We start from the raw sequence: 27,260 nt of genomic DNA, 5'->3' as shown, positions 1-27,260 counted from the left end.
CCAATTTACACAGATTTCAATGGGGTTAATTAGGTATTCATGCGGCCATATCTCGGGCCCTCTTGATCCGATTCCCACCAAATTTGGACTGTGGATGTTTTTCATCATGTTCTACTGCAATATGGTCATGAAAATGCTGAAAATTTTATGACGTCACACTTCGGTACTCTATAGCAATGATGTCATGCATCGTATTAACATGGCTATATCATTCTTGTATGCAAACATTATACATGTCTACCGGGTAGCCTATACCATTCACAATCATCTACCATTTACGTTGTGTTCAAACTTCATCTTTCTTTCTTCTCGGTTGATTGGACAAGGCCATTAATTTATAGCATCACGTCAACTTATCCTGGAACTTATTAACCTATTACTACGGGATTAAGAGGCCCAGACATCAAAACTTGTAGTCCGGCTGCAAACTATTGTTTTATTTGATTAGATGGTTTTGCCAGTTAAAGTGTTTTTCTTTGCTGATTATTAATCTATAGGTGGTACAAAATGAGATTATGGGGGATGTAGAATTGTCACCCCTGGGCAATTCAAGATTTCCAAGGTCAAAGTTTATACAGGGGTCAAAATTCAAAATTGCACATTTTTTTTAAAAACCAATACCAAAGTGTTCCTCTGATCCTCAGGATTCAGAAAAAGTATAGTTTGACCCACCTCCGACTTATCGTTTCGGAGTTATAAGCCAAAAGGTCAAAGGTTAACTTTGAAGAAGCACAGGGGCTGAAAGAGATACAATGATCCAATTTTGATGAAAATGGTGTCAAATTGTTGGCACTGTTATCTCAATCGAATAAAGAATAGTTATAACCAACTGTAATGACTCGTTACCTAGGTAAGCATTCAGAGAAGTACCAGTAGGTCAACATCAGTAGGACTCAATTGACAATTACCTATTTTGATGTGTTACCATGGCAACAAGTCATTCTATGTAGTTCAAACTATTCATTATTCGAGTTGTGGTACAGAAAGACCAATTTGAGACCATTTTCATCAAAATTGGAGCATTTGTCAATTTCAACCCCTGTGGAGTTCTCTATTTAACCTTTGACCTTTTTGCTTATAACTCCACAACGATAAGTCGTAGATATGTGAAACTATATATTTTCTGCAACCCTTATGACAAGAGGAATAATTTGACATATGTTTGGACAACATTGGACAAGTTTATAATTTTGACCCCTGTGTAAACTTTGACCTTGGATATCTCGAATTGCCCAGGGGTGACAATTTTACATCCCTCGGAATCTTATTTTGTACCACCCATAGAACAATAATCCAGAAACAAAAACACTTTAACTGGCAAAACCAACCTACCTTGGTCTGCCACCGGACTATTGTATGCTAACAGAGCAGTTTGGAGAGCCATGGAGTCTATAGGGTTGATTGCAGATATCAGAACCGGAGATGGCCCCTTCTCTTTTCGAATAGCTCTGACACTTAAGGGGCACAGGGATGAATCTTCGTGTACACAGGACCAACGGATTTTACGTTAAGTTCGGTCTAATATGAACTGATATCCCGGACTATTATACATTCACATTTCACCTAGAAAAGACTGATTCATTAGGTTTGTAATATTCAAACATAACTAAAATTGTTTTTACAAGAGGATGGTCCCATGGACAGTGTCATTCCGTTTTTCCTCCATCAAAATATTTGCCCCCCATATTTTTCTCATGTACCCTGTGTTTGGATTTTGTGAGTAAAAGGTGTGTTAACCCAATATTATTCAGGTATTCTCTCATGTCTATCGGTCTTCAAATGGGCTATTCCTGAAAATAGATGCACATCCCTTATATATAGAGTTCGGATTTCCGGACTTTTTGACCGGTTAAGATTGCTGGAAATTCAGACTTTCAAAGTGTCTAAATACGAAATAATCCAGCCAAAAATAGGTCAAAATCGAAAATCCTAGAATTGGGGGAGGGGCGGGGCTCATTTCAAATAATTCCTTAATTTTTCATATATTCTATTGCATTTCCAACTTTTCCCCGCAACATTGGCACTGGACTTGAAAACCTGAAAATCCAGACATTTCTTTTATGTTTATTCAGAATTTACTCCTCTATAAGGGTGTGCTCTTATTTTCTGAAATAGCGCAATGCACATGGCTCTAGCATAAAAATGGACTGACATACCAGCTTAAATTGTCCGGGTAAATTGTAGATTTGGAGCATATAAAAGTTTACATATTTAAAATGACAAGGATTTGGAAATCCATATGTGAGGTCAAATTTGGTAAAAATGAGCAGTTTTATAGACAATTTCAAAAAACGTTTTTTTGATCCATTTGTTTTCGGAAATGTAACAAAAAATTATTTAGTAAAAAAAAATCTTATAAATTTTTAGGAAAACTAGATATCTAGGAGCTGTTGTTTATTTAACTTCAACAAAAATATTTAAAATTTGGGCAAAAATCATGGGTTTTTTTTGTTACGTTCCCAAACAATTGGGTAAAAAAACCGTTTGGGGGGATTTTACAAAACTGAGCATTTTTGCACAAATTTGACCTCACGAGTCTTTTCTAAATATATATACTTTTATATACTTTAGACCAACAGGTAAGCAGTTGTGAAGCCAAAAATGTCCACAATTCCAGGTTTAAGACAAACCTTAAAATCGGACCTCTTCTCATATCCCTGTCCAGTCATATCTGGAGGCATCCCTTGAATTTAGTAACCTCTGAGCACTATTGGGTTTAGCCTGGATTCGGCCGAATGTTATAAGTAAATAAATAAATAAATAAATAAATAAAAGCTAGCTGAGTTAATACAGAACATGTGCATCAGGCCATAGTGTAGCCTACCTTCATAGAAGAGCCAGTCTCCTATGTTGAGTTCAGGGAGCTCGCACTCCGCATTGCAGTAGTCCATTTCCGCACACGTGCTTCCGTATACAGTGGTTGTCAACTTTGGTTTCTTTAACTTTTTCTGCAAAAAAAAGGCAAAAAAGATTATTAGCATGATAAAACAAACAAACAAAAAACACAACCAACCAAATGATTAGCCCGTTGGAAGTGAAAAACATCTTAAATCCATGACACTTTTTTTCTGACATAAATTTGACCCTTTATCATAATAGTTGATGTCATTTATTTTGTTTGACAAAAAAAAAATGAAAAAAATATCCAAAACGTGATATAAACAAAATGTTCTTAACGGGAGATTTGCGTGATTCAAGCATCCTTTTTAGGGTATGATTCAACGTGGCACACTGTTTAAAGGATGTGTCCGGCAATCACAGCATTATGTCTTATATGTTAGAAAAATAATTATCAAGCACGAATCACATGGTTTTATTTAAAACAAAGTCATATTAACCATAAAAACGAATAAAAACACGCGATATTCAAAATTCCCGCGCCAAAATTGTCTAGACCAATGACGTCCCAATAATTCAATAAAGCCTGGCGACAAATGAGCACAAATAACCATGACGTCATTGCTGTAGAAAATTTTGGCGCGGGAATTTTGAATATCGCGTGTTGAGAGATGGCTATTTTTATTCGTTTTAATGGTTAATATGAGTTTGTTTTAAATAAAATCATGTGATTCATCTTGATAATTATTTTCTAACATATAAGACATAATATTGTGATTGCCGGACAATCCCTTTAAGGTATTTGCCTTCAGTGCGGGTAGTCATTTTTGGAAATAAACCATAATTTCCTTTTTTCGCCTGGGTGGTTCAAAAACTCCACATGACTCATCATCACAAACCATAGCATCCGAATATACCCTTCTTTCTCCAGATCGATTTTGGGAGTTATTACTGAATAAACCGGTCAAATATATTTTCAATAAGCATCGTAAGGTCCTGCCAAGAAGGTGAAAATTATTCCAAAATTTTATCAATAACTGTATTACAGTGACCATATGCTGATATGACCTAAATACAAATTGGACATGAATATGTCAAACAACTGACCGAAACTGCAAGAAAGATTATGCAGCACATAAACATTTATGTAGTCCTAGGTTCACTCACTAAAAATATGTGACGGAGATGTGCGATCACAATGACCCGCTTTGTTTGGTGTCCAAGTCTCTCACTGTAAGACCCCTAGTTTTGACCTGAAGACCCGAGCGCAAAAAGACCGTAAGTCCACTTGGCCCCTCAACATGTATACACTAACGTTGCGTATAGTTTCGTATAGTTTGTTAATGTTTTATACATGTTCAGGGGCCAAAACAAATCTTTCACAACCTTTCATGATGTTTTCACCCTGGAGTACTTACAATATCCGGGAACTTACAATATCCGGGAATTGCGACTGAAAAAAAGGTCACGTTTCAAACAAGTGGTATATCATCTCTAAGACCTGAATTGACATAGGTCAGTATTTTTCCCGGCATGCTTAGTAGGCACATTCGGATTGATTTGGTCACATTTATATATTAATATTAATACACAGGGATATTAATCATCTTCCTGAATAGCCAGACTATGGTACAGGTCACTGACATGGCTTTTTGCTTCCGCAAAGGGCCGTCGGTTGTACTGACCTCCCTTCTCTTCTCGAACTGTGACCTGGATCTCGACATTTCACCCTGTGCAGTATCATCCTCCTGACTGAACATCCATCTCCTCATTATCTTTATTGGGTGACAATTACGTCGGCTTGCAAGGATTATGACACAGCGACAGCAAGCTTTTAATAATCAATTAGCAATTTAAGATATCATTATGAATGAAAGGGACTTTTAGATACCAGAATAGTCGACTGCAGATGCATCGGATAACGCTTTTTCAATGGGAAATGAAATTTGCTGCTTGGGTGATGTTAGCATTTATTCCGTATTGAAAAGCGTGTTCCGACGGATCTGCAATCGACCGGCCCCATACCTACCTCATCTACTGGAGCCGGAAGTACGTCACCGTAATCAATTAAATTTCGCCCAAAGGATGAGAAGATGCCGTTGTTAACGAAATAGTCATATCCTTTGAGTTTGCGCCCTGTAAGACACCATAAATATATTGATATCATTAAACTAGAGGGTCATACCTTCGTGGAATTTTAAGATATGTCCATTTCAGACCAAAACGGTTAGTCAGTAAGTAACATACACAATATAAGCTGATACCATTTCATGGTTCAGCAAAAACCTAATGTGTAAAGCAAAGGGTGAGGCAAGAAGGGAAAGGGGCTGTTAAAAGAGCGTAGTGAACTAGAGAGGCCAGACTAGCCCTACCATATGGCCCTCAAGGCGGTCAATAGGTTTTGCAGTTCTTTGGGATTGCCACAGTCATGACGGTCTAAAGCCCATATTGGTAGGGCTAGATTATGGAGATGTATGTGGGGCGCCTGTGGAGTAGGGCAGGGTGGGTGTGTGTGTGTGTGTGGGGGGGGGGGTGTATGGGGTGGGGTATGTACCTTCCAAACCAGGTTTGTCATCCCCTGCTTCATCAGCTGGATGAGTCTTCCTGCGCTTTCCGTAAATATTGACGACCAAGGTGCCAGCAGACTCGTTGAAGAAACGTCCTGGTTCAGCGATAACGTTAACAGATCTCTCGTCTGGAAAGTGCTTCTCAAGTCCTTCGTTGACGGCCTTGGCAAACTGTACACAAATTATTTGTATCGTACGTGTTATTGTTTGTAAATAACCTTCCAAGCTGTTTTCAAGTCCCAATATGCTGGAATTGTGTTGTTCTAATAAAAAATATAATATGTACCAACCAATTGCGGATTGCAAACTTTTTAGTCCGACATAATTTGTCCATGTACATTTTTCATGTTTGCCACTCATTGATTGAATATTGTCACTTTTAATGAATTCTGAACATGTTTTTTAAAATGTTTTTTTGTCACATTTCTAATGTTGCAACTTGAGGTCAGCATATTATACAACTGATCTGATGACTGAGTGCAATGTGACCACTTGTAAAACCCTTTGGGCTGCATGGTGGTCTAGCCACTTCGTTGGACTCGTAATTATCTGAATTATAAAAACAAATACGGAAACAGTTAATGTACCTCTTCAAATTTAATGTCATCTGGCGCCATGTTCTTCTTCCCAGGAAACCCACCGCCGATGTCCAGAAGATCCATTTTAAAACCAAGGTTGGCACCCTCGTCAAAAACCTTCTTAGCGTCGCCGATGGCTTGTATAAATATCGGTGGATTACGACTTCCACTGCCGATGTGGAAACTACAAGAGGTAAAAAAATGTGGTCACGATGCTTGATGCAACTGATATGATGTACATGATATGAATCAAGCCAAATGGGCATTAAAATTAGCAATGCATTGCGGGACAGTTTCGGACACGTTGAATTGTGACCTATCGGGTAATATTTTTGTGCATACAATATATTGTTTAAAATGTTTTACTAGAATAAAAAAAGACAAAAGATGGTCATCCCACAAATTAATTACTAACAATATTTTAATAATAACATTAGTACAATAATAAATGAATGAATTAATAATAAATTAAGCAATTTCCGGAAAGGTCAGAGTTCAACGTGAACCAAAAGTGACAAAATCGCCCCACAATGTTTTACGGATTTGTAATGCCGATGGCGCTTGTTTAACATGTTAAACCTGTATGTAACAAGAACATTATTTAATATCAATGTACTTTACCTGACTCCAATGATGTTCAGTTCTAATTCTTTTGCTTTCTTAAGAAGATACGGCGCGTTTTCAAGTTTGACACCAAACTTTATTCAAAAGGCAAATCTGCGGTTGGATCATAGATAGAAAGCCGCAGAACTAATCTGAAAAGGGGGACAAAATAAAGGAGACAATGTTTAATATCTGCTTAATATATGAAGAGCTTATTTCCAAACCGTGTGAAGTCCACAACCACATGTTTCTCATTTACTTGTGTGACACAATCACAATTATTACTTTGACAAGTTTGACATTTAGCAACAACGAGTTGTACCATCAACAAGCCTTTATTTACCACAACAATGTTGGTTAACAATATGCAGACTATTGGGAATCAAAGGCGTCACTGAGCATCCATCCACTGTTTGTTTTGTACCAGTGCATCCAACTGAAATTATAAGACCTATAACATCACAACCCGTTGCAATATCGCACAGGTAAATCAGAAACATGTGTTTGTGGACTTAACACCGTTTGGAAATAAGCTCTTCATAATATTATAGGTAATAAAATAGGAACAGTGCCTGAAATAGGTCTTCGGATTACATGGATAGTGAGAACCGCCATTACATTAAGGTTCTTATAAGTGCACCTATGACCAAATTTACTTCCACTTAGATTTGAATTGTTTATGTGGACCATATTTTCATCCTCAAACTGTTTTGGTAAAATTTGTATAAGTTGACCTCAAATGATCTTTTAGACTTGCATACCACGATATCGATAGTTCACGTAGCGGATGCTATGACCTAAGTTTGGTTGAAATTATAAATAACTGGTCATTTGACACCATTCTTTTCAATCAGCGCATTTTACAAGTTGACATACAATGACCTTTGACCTTGTGTGACTGGGTATGATGAACACCGCTATTACTTGAAAGTTCTTTGGTGCAACTGTTCATATGTATGATATGACTCAAGATAGACCAAAAATATAATCAAAAGTCTAACATTAAAGTATAATAATGCTGCCAAAAGGTTTACAATCATACGACGTCAAAATTCATAACATAACCCGCAAATAAGTTCATCAAGATTGTCAATAAAACAGATAATTGAAAGATTCTTGAAAACAAATCCAATATTTTGGGTTGATGTTACGCACCTCACTGACAGTTTTGTGCTAAGACTGCGACAAAACATACATTGGAGAAACCGCTAGACTTTTTGGAACTAGACTCAAAGAACGTAAAACCGAAGCAGAAAAAGCTTCAAAGAAAACAGATCATGTCGAAGAGGACAATCATGTTATTGGATGGGAAGAATCACGCCACCTGGATAAGAAAAGGGGACCAAAAACACTCAACATCAACCCAAAATATTGGATTTGTTCACACGAATCTTTCAAACCAACTTGTGCAACTGTCCAGGACAACTGAACCTACTCAGCTTCAGGGTAGATCTTCTTGACTTTGTCTAATTCCTCCTCGCAGTCGAATGTCATCATTTTGACGCCTCGTTTCCTGGCATATTCGAGATGTGAGCATTGTTTCCATGTGTTAGCATTAATGATGCGTTCAGGATGTACGCCGATGGTTTCTCGCAGGAACTGTAATTCACCCTACATAATAATAATGATAAAGAGATTTCTGATTATAATTAATTTACACTCTTGGACCTACACTTATTAACCTGTTAACAATAATAGGCCCCTACCGTCACACGCTCCTTTGAGGAATATGCCTCGTCTCCCCTACCTGTGTGATACTCGCCGCCATGATATTTTATTTCAGGCACTTTTTGCCCATTTTAGTCCAATTTTGGATTACTCTTGCCCCATCCCCCCTCTGACTCCCTTTCCTCACTAGGCTCCAAAACATGCTCATCTATCAGAGTACAGTTCTGTAACTCCGATACATTTGTACCTTCATTGAATGACAAAACCTTATACTCATTTGAGGTCAAATGTTGCGCTATGATTGTTTAATTGGGGTTATTGAACTATACATTGGGATGAGGTCACTGTGGTCCATAGTGCCTGGAAAATCCTGGCGCTGCCATTGGCAGCTGTGATTAGATGGGATCAGATATCCTGTAAAAATGTATATTTATACATAGCAAACAATTATGTTGTTTAAGTGCCAACAACAAATCATAAGTCTGGCACTTGTGTGCTGTCATATTGTTATTTTGTACCTTGCTAGCGCAGTCGAAGCCACAGTTCAACGCAGACAGCAAACGTAGAACAGATTCATCCGGGTTACATTTCACCGCTGTAATATTGAATCAGACAAAGTACTTGGTAAGCAGGTATAAAATATATTAATAGATTAAAGTAGATTTTAACTGTCATTCAACACAAATGCAATACGAAACTGACCACTCCTCTCCCAGGCTTTGACCTTATTTGCCTATAACTCAAAAACAGTATCTCGTTATTGTCGTAGATAGTTCAAACTATGCTTTTCTGAATTTTTGAAATGATAGGAATTTATTGGTATGGTTCCCATATATTGAACGTTTACGAGTGGATATTCATACGTAGTGGTAGATAAAATGAATTAAAGTTTTAACTTCAACACTACACTATTTTTTGCTCACCTGGAACGTTTTCACTTGTCTGACTACCGTCTTCAGCAGATGGTGATGCTGTGTTGATATCTTGTCTACAATCGGGATATCTCTCACTGATGACGTCATATGATTGACAGAATGACGTCATAAGGATGTTAGTGTTACGATGTAGCGCCACCCCCTCCCCCGGGCATCAGCAGGTTATCCCAAATATTTCAAGACCTTGGACACGATTTAGTCTTGATTTATGACGTCATTCTATCAATCACATGACGTCATCAGTGACGAATATCCCGATTGTAGACAATATATCATCACAGCATCACCATATGCTGAAGACGCTAGTTGGACTAGTGAAAACGATACAGATGAGCGAAAAACAGTGCAGTGTTGAAGTTAAAACTTTAATTCACATTGTATGTGGTTTGGGACCAGAAAAACTTTGAAATGTTGCAACCTTTTTTCCCAAAAAAGTTCAGTCAGAATCAATCCACTTCAATACAATCAAAACACTGTGGGGTTTTGTTTTTTGTCACCTCAGGCATGTCAGGCGCAATTATTACAGTTACTTTATTTTCCGCCATTATTGACTATGTACTAACCATAAAATGGTGTAACTCTTGGCATAGCCTTCTTCCATTTCCGCCATTTCTTGAACACGTCTCCAAGATCGAATAACATAAAACTGTCGTCCTGGTCCTAAATGTACAATTAAACATTACGATAAGGATAATGAACTGGATGCAATGCATTAGTCAAGATTTTTAAACACTTCAGAACGTTCCTGCAATCTTATTGGTTCTTACCCGTCTGATATGACGGTTCAGCACGTGTGCATCGACGCGATACGCGTACTTGCTATTTGATCCAATCGGAGGCGCATAGCAACAACGGGAATGACCGATTTTAAGCCCTAGGTAATTCCTTCTAAAATATAGGATTTAATTTGATTAACATTTGTAATACTTTAATAATTATTTTAAGTAAAACAACGATGCGAAGCCGATTTGTTTTACGCCAAAAATAATGATGGTGATAATAATGGGACGATAGATGCACTCCAGTGGCTAAACACTATATCTATATTCTCTAATAATCGCACACGCCGTGAAGTTAATGTACATGTATAGGCTCACGAACTAAATACAGTAACTCCATGGCAAAGTGCGATTATTTTGGCAAATACATTTGCACGAGTACAGTACGTCACTACTTCGAGTATATCAGTTATATTAAAACAATAGGTAATATTAATTGCTGCATTCATTTATTTTAGTTTTAAAAATTGTCTTAAATTAAAACACTGTCTCTTTAATTTTAAAATGTATGGTTCATTATTCCAAACAAATTATATGCAGTTTACAAAAAGAATGCTTTGGTATACATGCATGTAGCATATACATTAAAAATTTCGATATTACTATTATTCTTTAAAGTCTGCAGTATACATAGTTTCATTTCATTTAATTTAATTTTTGACAGGAATTTTAACTTGCCTTTTTGATGCTAGTTTTCTTTTATTTTATTAATATATACAGGCCAAGATCTCAACGTTAGAAAGATTTTCAAATTAATAATATGCAAGCGAAAATACCTTTATGAAATTTTTCAATACAGACTTGACATTTAATATTGATATTGAATATGTTTTTCGCAAAATTCTAAGACTGGTCTGGACGGAGTCTGCATACACCGTACGGGCTAAATATCAATTGGGGTGTGTCGGGAGATGGTGTAAACTAATTGTTTGATATAAAATGTGCTTTCCATAAGTTTACATAATGGTGCTCATAATGTAGCGAATTACTTTATGCAACATTGTTCTGTTATTATCAAATGTATAGGGGTTTGAGGTGATATTTCTGACTTCTCGTCAGCAATTAGCATTCATCACAGCTGAAATATACTTGCAATGTACCATTTTTTTGAACACGGGAGGAGCTTAAAAATAGGGCTCTTGAAAGTGGTACGTGCTCAAAAAGTTTGAGTGGCCCACTGGAGTTAAATGTTGTAAACTTACGGTACAAAAACAACTACGCAGATTCCTGGTTGTCCAATGAACACACGCTGTTTCTTTGTGTACAGTAAGTTTATAACATTTAGCCCCAGGGGATCATTCAAACTTTCTGAGTGCGTACTACTTTTAAGAGCCATATTTTTAAAAGCTGCTCCCACTTTCAAAACTGGTAGATTACAAGTGCATTTCAGTTCTGACGAACACTTATGGTATTTAGGTTCGGTATATATCGCCTCAAACATCAATAAATTTGATAATATCAGAATAATGTTGCTCAAATGCAGAAATATTACCCCCACAAAAATCAAATTCAGTCTCCTTAAATTTGCCATTTTAGGCTAATTCGCTACATTATGGGTGCCACAATGTAAACTAATGGAGAGGAAGGAAAACGAGCAAGGTACACCAACTTGATGTGGGGAAACAAGTAAATACAGACTAGACAATATGCATGGGGGGGCAAAACCAGCAAATGTAGGCATAGGAAGTAAGCAAAGTTCGATAGCCAAAAATTACCAGTTCCAAGGCTCACAAAAGTGCTAAACCTGCAAAAACAACAAGGATCAATGGTAATACAAAACTGCGCATATAAACAGACACGCTAAACCAAACATCCAGAGTAGGCACAAAACAAGCAAAGTTCGATGGCCAAAAATTGCCAATTTCAGAGCCCACAAAAGTGTCAGGAAAACAGTACACTGGAAGTGATGAAAATCACTGTGTACATAGCAGTCAAACACTAAACAGACAAAAAACAACCGACGTTTCGAGCAGATAAACTGCTCTTCTTCAGGGACAGACAACAAAATATAAAAGCAAACAACGAAAACTACATGCTGTAATTTAAAAACAAATTCAAGTCAAAAACTGAAGGCAAGTTCAAATAGAACTCAGTAGCAAACAAGATAAGCTCAGAGCAAAATAAGCATGTCTTACTTCAATGAAGCACAGTTTACTACCTGTCTAGTCTGTATTTACTTGTTTCCCCACATCAAGTTGGTGTACCTTGCTCGTTTTCCTTTCTGTTGTTTATATTCAAGGTATCCTCTTGTATCATTTATTGATCCTTGATGTGTTTTGTGTCCTCGTCCGTTGGATTCACCATTACCCACTTTTAATGGAGAGGACATTTTCTGTCAAATAATTATTTCACACCATCTTTCGACACACCCTTTTAATATTTAACCCGTGCGATTTTTGCAGACTCCTACCAGCCCAGTCTCTGAATTTTGCGAACAAATATTCCATATTAAATGTCAAGTCTGCTAGAACATCTTAAAATTATTTAATTTTGTAGACCCTTATGGCGCTACACTATTACAGACTTGACATTTAATATGGAATATTTTTTCACAAAATTCCAAGACTGGTCTGGACGGAGTCTGCAAAAACCGCACGGGCTAAATATATATTAGGGTGTGTCGGGAGATTGTGTAAAATAATTGTCTGATAGATAATGTGCTTTCCATAAGTTTACATAATGGTGCTCATAATGTAGTGAAATTGCCTAAAATGGCGGGTTTAGGGAGGCTGAATTTGAGCTTTTAGGGGGACACAATTTCGGACTTTATGCAACATTTTTCAGTTAATATCAAATTTATAGGGGTTTGAGGTGATATTTCTTAAACTTCGTCAGCAACTGGCATTCATCACAGCTGAAATACACTTGCAATGTACCAATTTTTTTAACATGGGAGGAGCTTAAAATAGGGCTCTTAAAAGTGGTACGTACTCAGAAAGTTTGAATGGCCCCACTGGGGTCAAATGTTTTAAACTTACGGAACAAAACAACTGCGCGGATTCCTTGTTGTCCAATGAACTCACGCTGTTTCTTTGTGTACAGTACGTTTATAAAATTTGGCCCCAGGGGGCCATTCAGACTTCCTGAGTGCGTACCACTTTTAAGAGCCATATTTTTAAAGCTCCTCCCACTTTCAAAACTGGTAGATTACAAGTGCATTTCAGTTCTGACGAACACTTATTGGTGTTTAGGTTCAGTAAATATCGCCTCAAACCCCCCACAAAAATCAAATTCAGTCTCCTTAAATCCGCCATTTTAGGCTAATTCACTACATTATGAGCGCCATAATGTAAAATAATGGAATGTACATTTTCTGTCAAACAATAATTTTACACCATCTCCCGGCACACCCCAAATAGTATTTTAGCCCGTGCGGTTTATGCAGACCCCTACCAGACCAGTCTTGGAATTTTGCGAAAAAATATTCCATATTAAATGTCAAGTCTGTACCATACCTCACGCGTCTTCTGCTCCTCTATCAGCTTCTTGATAAATGCTCTTTTACCAAGTCCTCTGCCATAACATCCTTCCTTCCAGCTTGGGCCAAGTTCCCCATTAGCTATATTAGAACAGATAGAACGATATTATAAATCTGACTTTTTCTATGGGCGGCCACAGTCCTTTTTCTGAAATGTTATTTTTTGACCAATTTGCTCATATCTTTCCATATATTTCCATATTAAAACTTTCATGAAATTAGGAACATCCAGATTGCTCATTTAACAAAGTATGTTCATTCAAAAAAGGTGGGGTGGTGTCATTTTATTATATGTACCCTCGGGTTGGAGATGAGATCGAGAATAGACCAAAAGGGGCTGGGGCAAGCATGGCAGGTCAAAAGCCGACTAGAGATTTTGGCAGGTCTGCGTTGACCCCGTGGACACGGTAGATGTGAGTTAACTTTTCCGACAGACCCTTGAGTATGGGAGGGGACATTGATCTGTCTCACTTGGACTGTAATGTCTTTGAGATCTTTCTTCTTCTTAGGCTTAGGCGTTTTGAGCATCCAAGTCTCGTATCCTTTCGCTTTTAGCGCAGATTTGATATGGGTTCTTTCTTGTTCTTTATCGTCCTCGGAGGTAACAAGTTTATCAACTTTGTCCAGTAGCGTTTTCACAACTGATCGTTTGTGCTCAAGATGGTGGTTGGAATCAAAGTTCAAGTACTGGTCAGTGTGCGTGGGCTTTCTGTAGATTGCGATCTTCGTGCTACCATCGTCATTGACGTGTATACAAGTGTCCAGGAAAGGGAGTTTGCCCTCCTGTTCCGCTTCCGTAGTGAACTTGATGTTTGGATTTATACTATTGACGTGTGTGGCAAAGCCACCAATGTCGTATTCATGAAGGAGAACGAATGTGTCGTCAACATAGCGAACCAAACAGAGGGGGTGGGGTGCCGTTGCGAGGGCCCTGGTCTCGAAAAATACATGGTGTTGAGACAGAATGTAAGGAGTTCAAGGATGTGATTAATTTTTAACGGCGTGCGGTCTTTAAGAGTGATATCGCTTTCCAACTTCAATAGCATCATTCTACATGCTGCTGGTTTTTTATGTCACGCCAGTCAAACAATTTTTAAGGCCTAACTCAAGATCTGCGCATTAAAGCATAGATCCTGGAAATAAATTTGGTGCATTTCCCCCGACCAACTGACTGACAAAATTGTGTACAGTGTGCGTGGGGGGGGGGCACTGATTGCTCCTGATCCTAAAACAACCTTACCATGATTGATTAGCTTATTGGGATTTTTTAAAAGTTTTTCGGGTCTAATTTGCATTTGTTATTACCAGAGTGTTATTACAGTGGCAACTCGTTATCAGGATTTTCATGGTTCCTGGTAACAAGAAGTATGTTTTACATTCCCAAGCATACAGTTTACATGTTATTAGAACTGAATAACACAAACTCCTGATAACAAGAAGTAAAATTTGAATTCCGCACAACTTCGTGTTAATGAGTTTCCACTGTATAAGCAATCTGCATTTATAAACTTTTTTTTCAAAGAAACAAAATTTCAAATTCACACGTGAAGTGGTGCATAAAAAAGTAGATGTGAATTGCAAGACTTACTTTTTGTTTTCCTACTTTTGGGTTTCCTTGATGACCTTGTTGTTTGATGTTGTGCATTATCAGCAGGAGTCTCTTCTTCATGTTCATCTATAACTCCTGAAGATGAATTATCTACATGTGTGTCATCTGAAAGATAAATTTGAGTACAAAATATATCATAAGACAAGTATACTATATGGGCGAAATTACTTGCCAAATAGGATATGTTGGTTGGGATTTCCTTTTTTATTTTCTTCCTGGAAGCACTGAAAGAATCCAATGGTAAAGAGAAAAATTGGGCGACTTTTTTGGCAATTTCTCGACATCCCCGATTATTTAATATTTCTATATATAAATTATATAACCAATTATCCTACATGTCCTAGGCAAGCAAGCCTGGCTGTGCAGTGGCATGGTAAAATATTTGGTAATGGTGTCATCTTGTATATGGTCCCCTTGTTTTTAGCCCTTTTTAATTAACAGAAGCTCGATTATTCTCATTTGATGTTTGTTTTATTTGGGTTCATTAATCATAATTTATGGCAATGATAGTTGCAAATTAGAACACAATATCCTAGGATTTACATCATGCGCATGAAAAAATACCATAACCTGTAACCTATAATTATTTAAACACCACAGAATGTATATTCGTAATTTTTTGATGGTATATATATCGAACATACAATATTAGTTATGTGGAAGTAGTAGTTCTAGTATTTGAGCGTGCACGTATTATCGAGAATCTATTGTTTAGCGTGCGGGTTTCAGATAATGCATTGTTTAGCGTGCAGGTTTTATATAATGGCTACGAATGCATGGAAGAAGAATACATAACGATGAATAGAAACGGGCACTAGAAGTATATAGTATGATAACACATGTTCAGAGGTGTCATGTGTCATATCTATCCTTCCAGTTTACACAACAGCAACAACAACCTACCTCCATTAAAAAGAGATTAGGGTAATTAGCAAAGAAGATATTAATGGCACACGACTAAGGTTTGACTCAAGAGGGCAAAGAATATCAGTCAGGGAAGTGAGTTCCAGGATCTGTGGGTATAGACGAATCTAATTTCACGCATCCCTACACCTTAATAGCCGCCATAGTTGGGTCCCCCCTTAGGTCTATTCCACCTAAAATGTGAAATGATGTGGCCTTGGCGGGGATATGAAACTGCATTCTATCACCAATGTTACACGTAGACAAAAGAAAGTGTACAACACAATACAATTCAACATCGATTTTTAAGCGGATTTAATCTTTTATGTGCAGATGGGACCCAATAATGGCCGACTAAAAATCACTTGGCTCGTTGGATTCGTCTATAGGCCTACCAATGGCTAGAATATTAAGTTATGTGTATGTCCTAGTAATTTTAATATGGTTAAGAACTGGGCTTAGTGATGGAGTGATCAGGGCCATAACAGAAAAAAGAACAGGATATCATGTCACAGACATCATGTCCGAAAAGTGTACAGTCAGCCAGCTTTTTAAAAATTAAAAAGAAAGAAAGAAATGAAGAAGGAAAGAAAGAATGAAGAAAGACATAAAGAAGGAGAAAAAGAAAGAAAGAAAGAAAGAAAGAAAGAAAGAAAGAAAGAAAGAAAGAAAGAAAGAAAGAAAGAAAGAAAGAAAGAAAGAAAGAAAGAAAGAAAGAAAGAAAGAAAGAAAGAAAGAAAGAAAGAAAGAAAGAAGCTTATTTTGCGCTTTAGAAAAAACCCGGAAAATCGCCAAAAAATAATGTAAAACATCACTGGGAAACATTAAGGGGATATAATACCCCAATTTTCATCAGTACCCATCTTCTTTTTTTTTGTTGCAAATTTATGAAGTATTTATATATGTTCATCACCTCATGTCCTGAACTTATAAAATATCTCTACATACAAAGTGCTTTTTAACAATTTTAGAAAATCATTTTAGCCCTATATATTTTTTTTTTTTTTTTATCCTGGTAACTGAGATGTGTGTTTCATAACAAACCATAATTTATTCTATCCAACATGTCCAAGTAGAATACATGAATAGAATACATTAAATCCTTTGCTACACTATCTATAGAAATGTACTCACTGATTATAACACTGAATAAATTAAATAGGCCTAATCTCTTCCACATAGACAATTTAATACTACACCTTCTATAAACTCTTCGGCATCACAACCGCGTTTAAGCCGGTAAACAAATTGCGCGGAAAACTAGTGCATGTTAAAGATAAGCCCCCCAGAGACAAACAGTCCAACCTTGTCTACGGTTATAAGTGTGGGGATTCGGACTGCACAGAAGCGTATGTAGGAGAAACAAAGCAATCCCTTAAAGCTCGTCTTGGTCAACATAGACGGCCTAGTTCTACTGACTGGCAACCGGATTCTGCTATATACGCTCATGCCAAAACTTCCGGACACCAAATCGATACGGAGGATGTTATCATTCTAGATCGTGAGGAGAGGTGGTTTGAGCGGGGAGTTCGAGAAGCGATCAGGGAACGAGTGGAGAAGCCATCCCTCAACAAACGAGGGGGCCTGAGATTCCAACTGTCGCACGCCTGGGATTCATCGATTGTCAATATTCCTTGCCGATTGACACGTGACCAGTCTCCGACTACGATCAATACCGGAGCATCTTTGCAGTTGCCAGATGAAGTCCAATGAGATTGGATGAAAATTCGCAAAATTCGTAAGTTATTCCAGTATTTTATTTATAATTTCATCTCTATGTATCTTCTATAATGTGTTGTTAGGAAAAGAGATTAAAAAAGGCTATAAGGTCATCAAAGGTCAGGTTATAGGTCAATTGGTTCAGGTCAAATTCAGGCATCAATTTTGAATACATGTGATAGTCTTTGATATCATACATGTCGTAATGAGGCATCAATTTTGATATTTTGTCTAATACTGGAGATATAATGGAAATGTGTGAGGTGGATATACTAAAATACCTTGGGATGTAAATGGTGAGTACAATTTAGATTGCCTAGTTGAGATGGATTGGGCAAATAAATATAAAATAGTTACCAAAATCACAAAAATGAACCTTACGGAAAACTACCTAATATGGTGGTATAGGTGACAAAAAATACAATCTTTTTCAACATTGCTGTAGTGTGGTTGTGGTAACCTGTTACCTATGGCTTAATTAAGTTTTAGTGAAATAGTGTCGCAAGTTCAAAATACAAAATATAGCTCAACATTGAAAATAGAAGCATTTTAACCGGTTCGTTTTTTGATAGTTGTGGAGCACCAAGTTCATGGAGTCATAAAAGAAATCAGGGACCACTTATTCCCATTTTACATATCAACATTATTTCCCTAATGTGTTACCACTTTTTGGCTTATACCATTAGAAGCATGTACGCTTCATTGATACTGATGCCACCAATTGAACGAGAAGATTTGCCCCTTCATTTTGCATACCACTTTGTCCAATTTCTTTTTCTCATTTCTTCACAAAATGCAAAACAATGCAAAAAAAAATGCAATGGGTGTAGTACCCCCTTAAATGTTACACATTACAACTCACGAGCGTAGTGAAAAAAACCGGATGGTGTTGCTTGTAATGCAAACACAAGCTCATGTACACGTGTGAATTGTGCATCATTTGTGTCAGTACTGCATTGAACTGAATCCGCCCAATACTCCTCTGCCAGCTAAAAAATATGCACCGACGCTGTGCTTCGCGGACTTCGTCATGTTCGTGGGTAATTTTGTTGTGGTAGTGGATGTAAAATAGTAGCAACATAGCAAGAAATATGGCGAAGTTTTAATGTTTTCCTGAATGACGCTGATGTTATGAAAAGTTTTAGTTTATTTTGGCTGATTTTTTCATTTTTTTTTTTTACTTTTTGTTTTGCACGACATTTCATATCAGCTGTAGATTGCGACCCAATTCCATGATTGACAGCTCAAAATCTTGAGGTTGTTGACATTTCCCGTAAAATACAAAGTATTAAAAGTCACTTAGTTTAAAAGTCACACACAATGATAAAAACACACGCAAAGTCTCAAATTAAGAGATTTTTATTTTTATTTGCGAGGCAATAAAGACTTGTTTTTATCATTATAACCCGGGGGGGGGGCACTCCCACTTTGAAGGTGACGCGTATGTAGGGCTGTTAAGACCCCCTTTTTCAGCATCGCTCTCACCCAAAGACCCCATATTTTTTTACGAACACATGATCTGTCACCCAAGACCCCTTATTTTTCCAATTGATCTGTCACCCAAAGACCCATATTTTTCAATTTGAACAGGGTAAGATTTTCGAGGTTTTTTGACGCTGTTTTTTGTCATGTTCTCACCCAATGACCCCATATTTTTTGCATTTTGCTCTCACCGAATGCCAAAAATCATGCTCTCACCCAATGACCCCATATTTTTTGCATATTGCTCTCACCGAATGCCCTTTAGTGCGAAAGTGCCAGCCCTTCACCTATATCCATTTGATATTGAAGTGCCCCCCCCCTGGGCATTATAATAAGTTAAACTTCCAAGACTTGGCGCCTTCAACACTGAAGCAAAACATCTTGTTTTCAGTGAGCAAATAAATACTAAGACTAGAGAAGAAAACAACAGTACTGTTTCTATGTTTTCCTTTTTTTTTTAATTCTTTTTTAATCTGCCGGTAGGGGATCATAAATATTCTTGAATATATAGAAACAGGGCCTAGTGTGTGTGTAAATTACCATTGCAGGATTTTCATTTCAAGAAATAAAAAACCGCATTTCACATTTGACTTTTTAGACCTGCTACAGGAAACAAACATGTTATTTTTTTTGTTTGGCCTAATGCTAAACACATTTTTATTCAATCTAGTCAACCAGATCATTCCAACATACCTTGGAGCATAGATTATCTAAATATATGATCTATGCTTGGAGCATGGAGGTAGTAGAGACCAACGTTACGGTCAGTACCACTGACCTTCATCTGGGTCGTTAACACATTGATTCCCGTTGGCTACTCGAACACTGTCCAAGCATATCTGGTCCAAGGTATGTTGGAAAAATCTGGTTGACCAGATTGTATTTAGGGAAACACCATTTGATATCAAGGGGGGGGGGGGAGTTTTTGTAAGAAAAAAAATTGCCTCGCCATCTGGACAAAAAAACAAAACAAAACAAAAAAAATGGTCCACCAAAGAAAAAATACTTCACCTCAGACCAAAAAATAAAAATTTGCTCAGAAAAAAAAATTGGCGTCAAGGTTCAAATATTGTTTTGCTTCACCGAGGTGCTAAACAAATTGTCACGACCCCAACTACCAAATTCAGTCTTTCTTTGTTTATCTTCTTTCTTTCTTACCAGCGACTGGCGCACACTCCACGCAGTTGTTGGTTTGACGCGCGCGTTACGGCAAGAACTGCCGGACAAGATTTTGTCAGAAATTTCAGTTAGAAACGAGTGCGTACTGCACGCATGGATTATACCCCTTAAACCAGTTTACCGCCTCTTAGAACCCGATATACGGTGATATTTGTTTACTAACTACCATAACATCAATAACGATATTTTATTTACAACAAATTTGGTCGATTCCATTTAGGTGCAAGTTGGGACACGTGTAAACATTACAAATATGCAAAAAATCAGGTTTGAAAAAAATTAAGCAATTTCATATTATAAGATCGTACATTATGGTTTTAACCCTGCGATTGGCAGTGATTGATAGTAGTTTCGGGTGCAGACTGCATGTGGTTATCATGAACGATAACGACAAAAACATGTTGTGAAGGAGACTAACATTTAGATTGACCCATGACCTCACATGCAGACGAGAATATAATGTCGTGGAATTTGAGAAATGAATATTTCAAATAACACACAGTTTTGGTTTGTGGTATGAAAAGATTGCAACTAAACATTGCTACTTTCAGATATGAGACGCAAAAACCAAATCTAGTACAAACATTCATTATATTAAAGTTATAGCAAACAAATGGTAGACATTGGATACAAAACAAATTACACCTAAATTAAGTGTAAATTCAGGGTTAAAAAATCTATAAGGTACACGTAAAAAAACTGTTTCAGTTAGATAAAGATACTTAAATAAAATGTGTACAATTTTATATGTTAATGAAAATCTCTATATTATATAATTTTGGAAAACGCAAATTTTTTTACTGTGTAGAGCAACCACAGCTAACACAGCTCTGCAAATAGTAAATCTTGTGAGTGTTGTTTTAAATCTACTACTGTACTATGTGTAAAAATGGTTTCATATTATTGTCTACAATTTATTGAATAGGCTGGCGTCATAGCAACGGTTTAACATTTAATAACCCATTAAGATTTAACGGCTGAGACGTGTTTGATATCAAAATGGTGTCAAAAATGAACTTCTTCAAAAGTGGTAACCACCACCACCACCGGAAATTATGTTATATCCTACTAGTTTGTGTCTGACGTCATCTGTCAATCAAACTCGAGCACGGTTTGTTTACAAGTGTCGTGATGATATGAGTTGCTGAACGCGGCGGTAAAACCGGGCACCATATTGTTAATGTTGCACCTTCAAACATACAAACCATCTCAAAAGTTAGGTCTTTATAGTCAACAATGCCTAGAAAAGTTGCTTTTTGCCTTGTAAAAGTACGTAATATTTCGCCATTTTCTGCTATTCCTTTTCTCCGATCTGCACCAGATATATCGACCTTCCTTTTACGCGCTATGAACCAATCAAGAATCGTAGGGAGTTTGATTGACAGTGATTCTTTTTATCTCTGTCTTCAATTACATCAAAACCAGCAATACAACTCAAAAATGGGAACAAAGTCTTTTAATGGTAAGCCTTAAAAGTAAGAAAGAAAACAGAATAATGAAAAAATCTTACCATCCATATTCAAGCAAATAATCAATTATCATTATGAGCCATGACATTTTCAACATGTAAACGGGAAAATAGTTTTATTATATTATTTACTTTTTTCTCTTTCATTTGACACCACTCAGGGGGTCATACCTTCTTGGCATTTCAAGATATGAAAATGACCCAAAATGTGAATATTGACCCAGGCCTTATGATGAGTGTCATCCCCTGGTGGAGAAATATTTTTATTTTTATTCTTTACTTTTTTCTCTTTCATTTGCTACCCCCGGTGGGGAAATTATTTTTATTATATTTTTAAATGTTTCCTTTTCATTTGACACCACTCAGAGAGTCATACCTTCTTGGCATTTGGAGATATGAAAAGGACCCATATGAATATTGATGCGGGTCTTATAATGAGTGTCACCCCAGCCGGGCACCCCGGGTGGGAAAATAGAGGACACGGTGGCTCAGTGGTTGCGGCCTTGGACTCTTAATCTGAGAGCTTGCTCGAGCCTCGATCCGACGTGCTCGAGTCCCCGTCTCACCACCGTGTTGCGTGCTTGGGCAAGGCGCTTTGCCTCGCTTGCCTCACCCCACCCAGGTGCAATGGGAAGCGGTTAGGGGTAGTCACAGTCGTTGTACTGCGGAACCCTGCGACATTTGTAGGCAGCAAATGTGGTTCCGACATAATTATTCTAATAACGACGGAATTAATGTAAAGCGCTTTGAGGCTGTTATGGCATAACGCGCTATATCTGCATTTTAATTTTATTTATTTATCATGTTTATTGTTATTATATTTTTTTACGTTTTTCTCTTTCATATGACACCACTCGGGGGGCCATACCTTCTTGGTATTTGGAGACATGTCCATTTCAGACCAAAAGGTTGCTGAGTAAGTAAGTAAGGAAGGTAGTAAATTAGACTAATAATAGGCTGAGACCATTTCACGGTTCAGCAAGTTTCAGCATCGTTGGAGCGGTAAAACAATAGCGCGACGTCATAGGTGCGTATCAAGTTGTAACTTTGTATTATTTGACATAATTTGTACTATTTTGGTCAAAACAATTGGTCAATAGTAAGTCCATGAAATAATAGCGAGTGCCAAAATTAACCCACTAGACTGTAAAAATCGGATATGAGGGCCATATTAAAAACTACTATTATTACCGGTCATCAAGGGTGAAATTAAGCGGGAGACAGGACACAGGAGCCGTTATAGCCCCCTGAAACCCTGAAATGGCCCCTGGTCCCATCTAATTTTAAGCTGACCAGGGGACACTTTTCTTCAGAGACTGGCCCCTGGTTACTACACCCAAAAATTCTCGCGTTTCACAATACGATGCGCCGCCAGCGATTACTCTTGGCAGTCGAATTTTTGACTCCAGAGTCGACATTGCCATCTAGCTGCTATTGAATTTTCACACGAGTGTGATAATAAATATGTTGAAAACAGCTCCACGAAGGATTCCCTGTGATCAATAGATAGAAAATGGATCTATAATTGTAAATTGTTGTTATAGTGTGCATTCGCATGTAACATCATTATAATGACATTTAAAACCACAATGATGTATGTTCCTGTATTGTATTCGTATTACGCGGGCTTTGGATGTCGACCTTTTTCCATGATGCACTGCGTATTTTGGCCTCGAACCAGCGACCGCTGGAGGCGCATCGTATTGTGAAACGCGAGAATTCCATAGCCATTAATGCATGATCAACTTATTCAGAATATTGGCCCCTTGTTGATTAGAAGTGGCCCCTGGTACCATGTTGAATAAAGTGAACCAGGGGCCTTTTTGTGTAAAAAGGAGCCCCTGGTTCATCATTTCTTATTTTCACCTTTGCCGGTCATCACTAGTAATCTGTTGACCTTCTCATGTCACTGAGATGACTTTCCGGTTTCCGATGATTATTTCTATTTGATACTTAGAATTATGGCAAATCTATCAAATTGTAGGAAATTGCAACACCGTGTTAGCTATGTAGCAATACATAATCATATCATGACCCAAGTATTATGTCCACCCCGAACAAACAAAATTATCTTATCTACTCAGGGAGGGGGAGGCCCTTACGTATATTGGCACGCGTCATGTACACCTTTTTTAATAAATCTGCCACCCAATGACCACTTTTTTCATCAGCTTACACCCAATGTTCCCTAATTTCTTAAAAAGTGACACCAAATCTGCAAAATTTTTACGCGCATTTTTAACAACTTTTACATTTTTGTAACAATTTTAGCTTCAAAAAGTTTTTTTCACGGTAAACGACACCCAATTTTTAGCGTTTTCACACATTAATGACCCCTTATTTTCTTGGAGCCGCCACTGAATGTCCCCTTTTTCGATAAAAATTACCAGATACGTCACTTATTCGAGTGCCCCCTCCCCATCTACTCAAACCATAGACAGTAGATTAGAGAGAAGAGCATGCTACACCAACACCTATGATATGATTAGAATAACAAGATACTCGATAAGTGCTCGGATACCAAACTCGATATAATATCTGAAAAGTAATTGAAATGTTTCTTTGGAATATTTGTTGATTTACATAACATGATTGAAATAACATATTAAAAGCTTACCTTTTATCAATGGTGAAGTCATGGTACATGTAATATTAAAGCTCAGGAAACCAAATTCCCTAAAACAAGACGAATCGCGTGTGTATCAATCGGTTACGAAGTATACTCCAGGCGTGTACCCAGGCACGACTGCGAACTTGGCTACATCATAGTAAGGGACCGAGCAATATTTAGAATTATACATGGTGCACGTGAGATGAGCATCACTAAACGAAAAGAAAATTACAAAAATAATTTGCAATTCAAGAATTTCAATGGTAAAAGTGTATACATGCAGGGGTAAGTGTGCGGAAGAGTTTTAATATTGTTCTGTTGTTTGCTCACCCATACCAAATATGTGCGTGTTTATTCTTTTAATAGGAGCCCCCGCCCCCTCCCGAAAGGCTGACGACCGGTACGTCCCTGATACTGATACTAATACCGACTGACCTGGGAATTTGACTCTTATTCTATTATTATTGTACATTTTCACGGGAAAATTGTCTGGACACGTGACATCCATGGGCGCAGACATATTAGCATTATAAAATGTGACCCCGAGCACAGCGGGTGGTCTACCAATGTATTTGAATATTTAAATAGGAAGAATTCCTTTGATGCAAAAAAAATTACCTGTCGCAAGTTAATAATATTATGGTAAGAGTTTCCGTAGATAAATAATTTTTTTAAGTAGATATTTTTGAAATTACGTTTTGATGATATTGTGAAGAAATTAAGATTGCATAATATTCAATAAATTTGCAATGCACGCATTTCTATCGAAATTGCGGCCAAGAATACTATTCCAATTCAAAATTACTAAGACTTGGATAGCGTGGCGACCGTCTGATATATATTTTAAGAAGTTAAATGCTTATTACTATATTTCACTTAAAAGTGATCCCAAGTTAAAATTTTTATATATTTTTTTTAATTTTATAGGCCGTTTCCTTATATTATGTGTACAATTTGATTTGGCCTCCGATTTTGTGCGAATAAAATCATATCATATCATATCATATCATATCAAAATACGGTAAAAGTCAGAAGACAATATACAACAAACAGACAAAAGAGTTCAAAATTATGCTACTACTTTTAAAACAGAGGAGCAAAACAGGAGAATGTTAAAGGTGGGTAACCTGATTGACAGCCTCATCCTCAACTTTACCCTATCAAAATGCAGATTTTGGTATCAGGTGAAAGCTCATATGTTTCTCATTAATATATTGAAATTAGGCATTCCAAATCAGTATATTTCCGAAGAAACCGTCAAAAAATGTCGAATTAGTCTCAACTGTGGTATACCACGTTTTCGACTAATTCAATTAGCAGTTTTTTGATGATATCTTCGGAAATACACCGATTTGTAACTCCTAATATCATTATTTTAATGAGAAAAATAGGATCTTTCATTTGATATCAATTTATTACATGATCATGATGATTATCATTGATAAAAACACCGTGGACTACCAGTTTTACGCTGTATTAAATGTCAGTAATTCCATAAAGAATTAGTTGCATTTACAAGGAACATTTACATGATCTTTTTGCATGAATGCTTGAAAGGGACAAAATATTATGTTATTCGTAAGTTTTAAATAATTTGATTTTCCAAATATAATCAGGTCACCTTCCTTTAAATAACAAAAGAATATAAAAATCTTTTGAGGGATAAAATAGAGGAGAATAACATAAACCAAAAGATTGGAACTTATGGTGCTATTTTTGTCAAACAGAATGTCAAAGCATCGGAGAATACTATCAAACCAGGGAAGTGTCACTAGGTGGCACTTCCATGATCAAACAAAATAATATTGTTGAGATCTGAGATTATGGACTATTATTATCTATTATGAACATGTTTATGTATTTCATATAACCCTAACCTGCCCAATCCTCTCTCCATTATCCCCCCCCACCATGGCCATCCCTCTAATCTCACCCCTCACCGAATCAATCATCCCCCAAGGTCCCTCTGTTGTTTCCCCTCTACCATGGTCATCCCTCTATTCCCAATCCCTCACCAACCAATTACCCCTCCAAGGCCCTCTGTTATTCCCCTCTACCATGGTCATCCCTCTAATCCCAATCCCTCACCAACCAATTATCCCTCTAATACAGTGGCGTAACTAGACATTTTCATTTGGGGGGGGCAAGCGGGGGCAAACATAATAAATGAGGGGCAGGAATCGAGCACCTTTTGGGGACAAAAGAAGTGTATGGCGCGAAGCGCGCGAAAATTATTGGCATATTGAAGCTAAACTGGTGACATATGGTAAAAAAGTGGAATAAATGCGCGCGAAGCGTGCAAAAATTTGTGTTTGTAAGGTTAAAATGACCAGATATGAGGTTAATTAATAACTCTCAGAAGTAGGCCTAACTTTAACTTTTTCATTTGGGGGGCAAGGGTTCAAAATGGGGGCTCCAGCCCCAGCCCCCCCCCTGCCCCCCCCCGCTGGTTACGCCACTGCTCTAATACCCCTCCAAGGCCTCTCAGTTATTCCCCTCTGCCATGGTCATCCCTCTAACACTTGATCTCCAGACACCCCGACCTTGCTTGTTGTATATAAGGGCAGCCAATCAGGCTGAGTGGTAGTTATCGTAGTTATCAGTTATAATTAGAGACAGGGATAAAAAGAATTTATCGCGTCTGATGTCACTGTCAATTACGATCTTTGATTGGTTAACACAGGTTAATCAGCGCGTAAAAGGAAGACCGATCTATCTGGTGCTGATCGGAGAAAAGGAATAGCAGCAAATGGCGAAAATACCGTAGTTTTACAAGGCAAAAAGCAGCTTTTCTAGGCACATGGTGCCTTCGGTTAAGAAAGTTTCCTACTATAAAGACCTAA

At 37.4% G+C, this 27,260-nt stretch overlaps 2 protein-coding genes across 2 annotated transcripts in view; both read right to left on the bottom strand.

Annotated features, from left to right (window-relative positions):
- Positions 1–27,260, bottom strand: part of LOC140166792 (ornithine decarboxylase-like) — a 142,365-nt gene that overhangs the window by 40,253 nt on the left and 74,852 nt on the right. The window contains exons 8-10 of the mRNA XM_072190283.1: positions 5,393–5,576; positions 4,868–4,974; positions 2,825–2,948 (exon numbers count right to left, since the gene is read on the bottom strand). Of these exons, the coding sequence (XP_072046384.1) occupies positions 2,825–2,948; positions 4,868–4,974; positions 5,393–5,576 (415 nt within the window). The remainder of the gene's footprint in view (positions 1–2,824; positions 2,949–4,867; positions 4,975–5,392; positions 5,577–27,260) is intronic.
- On the bottom strand, positions 6,043–21,855 carry LOC140165519 (ornithine decarboxylase-like). Its single transcript, XM_072188806.1, has 8 exons — positions 21,849–21,855; positions 15,035–15,160; positions 13,424–13,527; positions 9,753–9,849; positions 8,773–8,849; positions 8,022–8,197; positions 6,605–6,738; positions 6,043–6,167 (listed from the first exon to the last, which is right to left on the bottom strand). Exons 1-7 carry the CDS (start codon positions 21,853–21,855, stop codon positions 6,684–6,686), a joined length of 642 nt encoding a protein of 213 aa, XP_072044907.1. The 3' UTR covers positions 6,043–6,167; positions 6,605–6,683.

The sequence above is a fragment of the Amphiura filiformis genome, chromosome 12, assembly GCF_039555335.1.
Source record: "Amphiura filiformis chromosome 12, Afil_fr2py, whole genome shotgun sequence".
Lineage (NCBI taxonomy): Eukaryota > Metazoa > Echinodermata > Ophiuroidea > Amphilepidida > Amphiuridae > Amphiura > Amphiura filiformis.
Note: the sequence above shows the minus strand (reverse complement) of the source record. Positions and strands in the feature narration are given on the sequence as shown.

Coding starts and splice junctions, on each gene's coding strand:
- LOC140165519 (XM_072188806.1), bottom strand. Junction 13,528..15,034: donor CAAAAGTAGGAAAACAAAAA/GTAAGTCTTGCA, acceptor GTTCTAATATAG/CTAATGGGGAACTTGGCCCA. Junction 8,198..8,772: donor GCTTCGACTGCGCTAGCAAG/GTACAAAATAAC, acceptor ATTATTATGTAG/GGTGAATTACAGTTCCTGCG.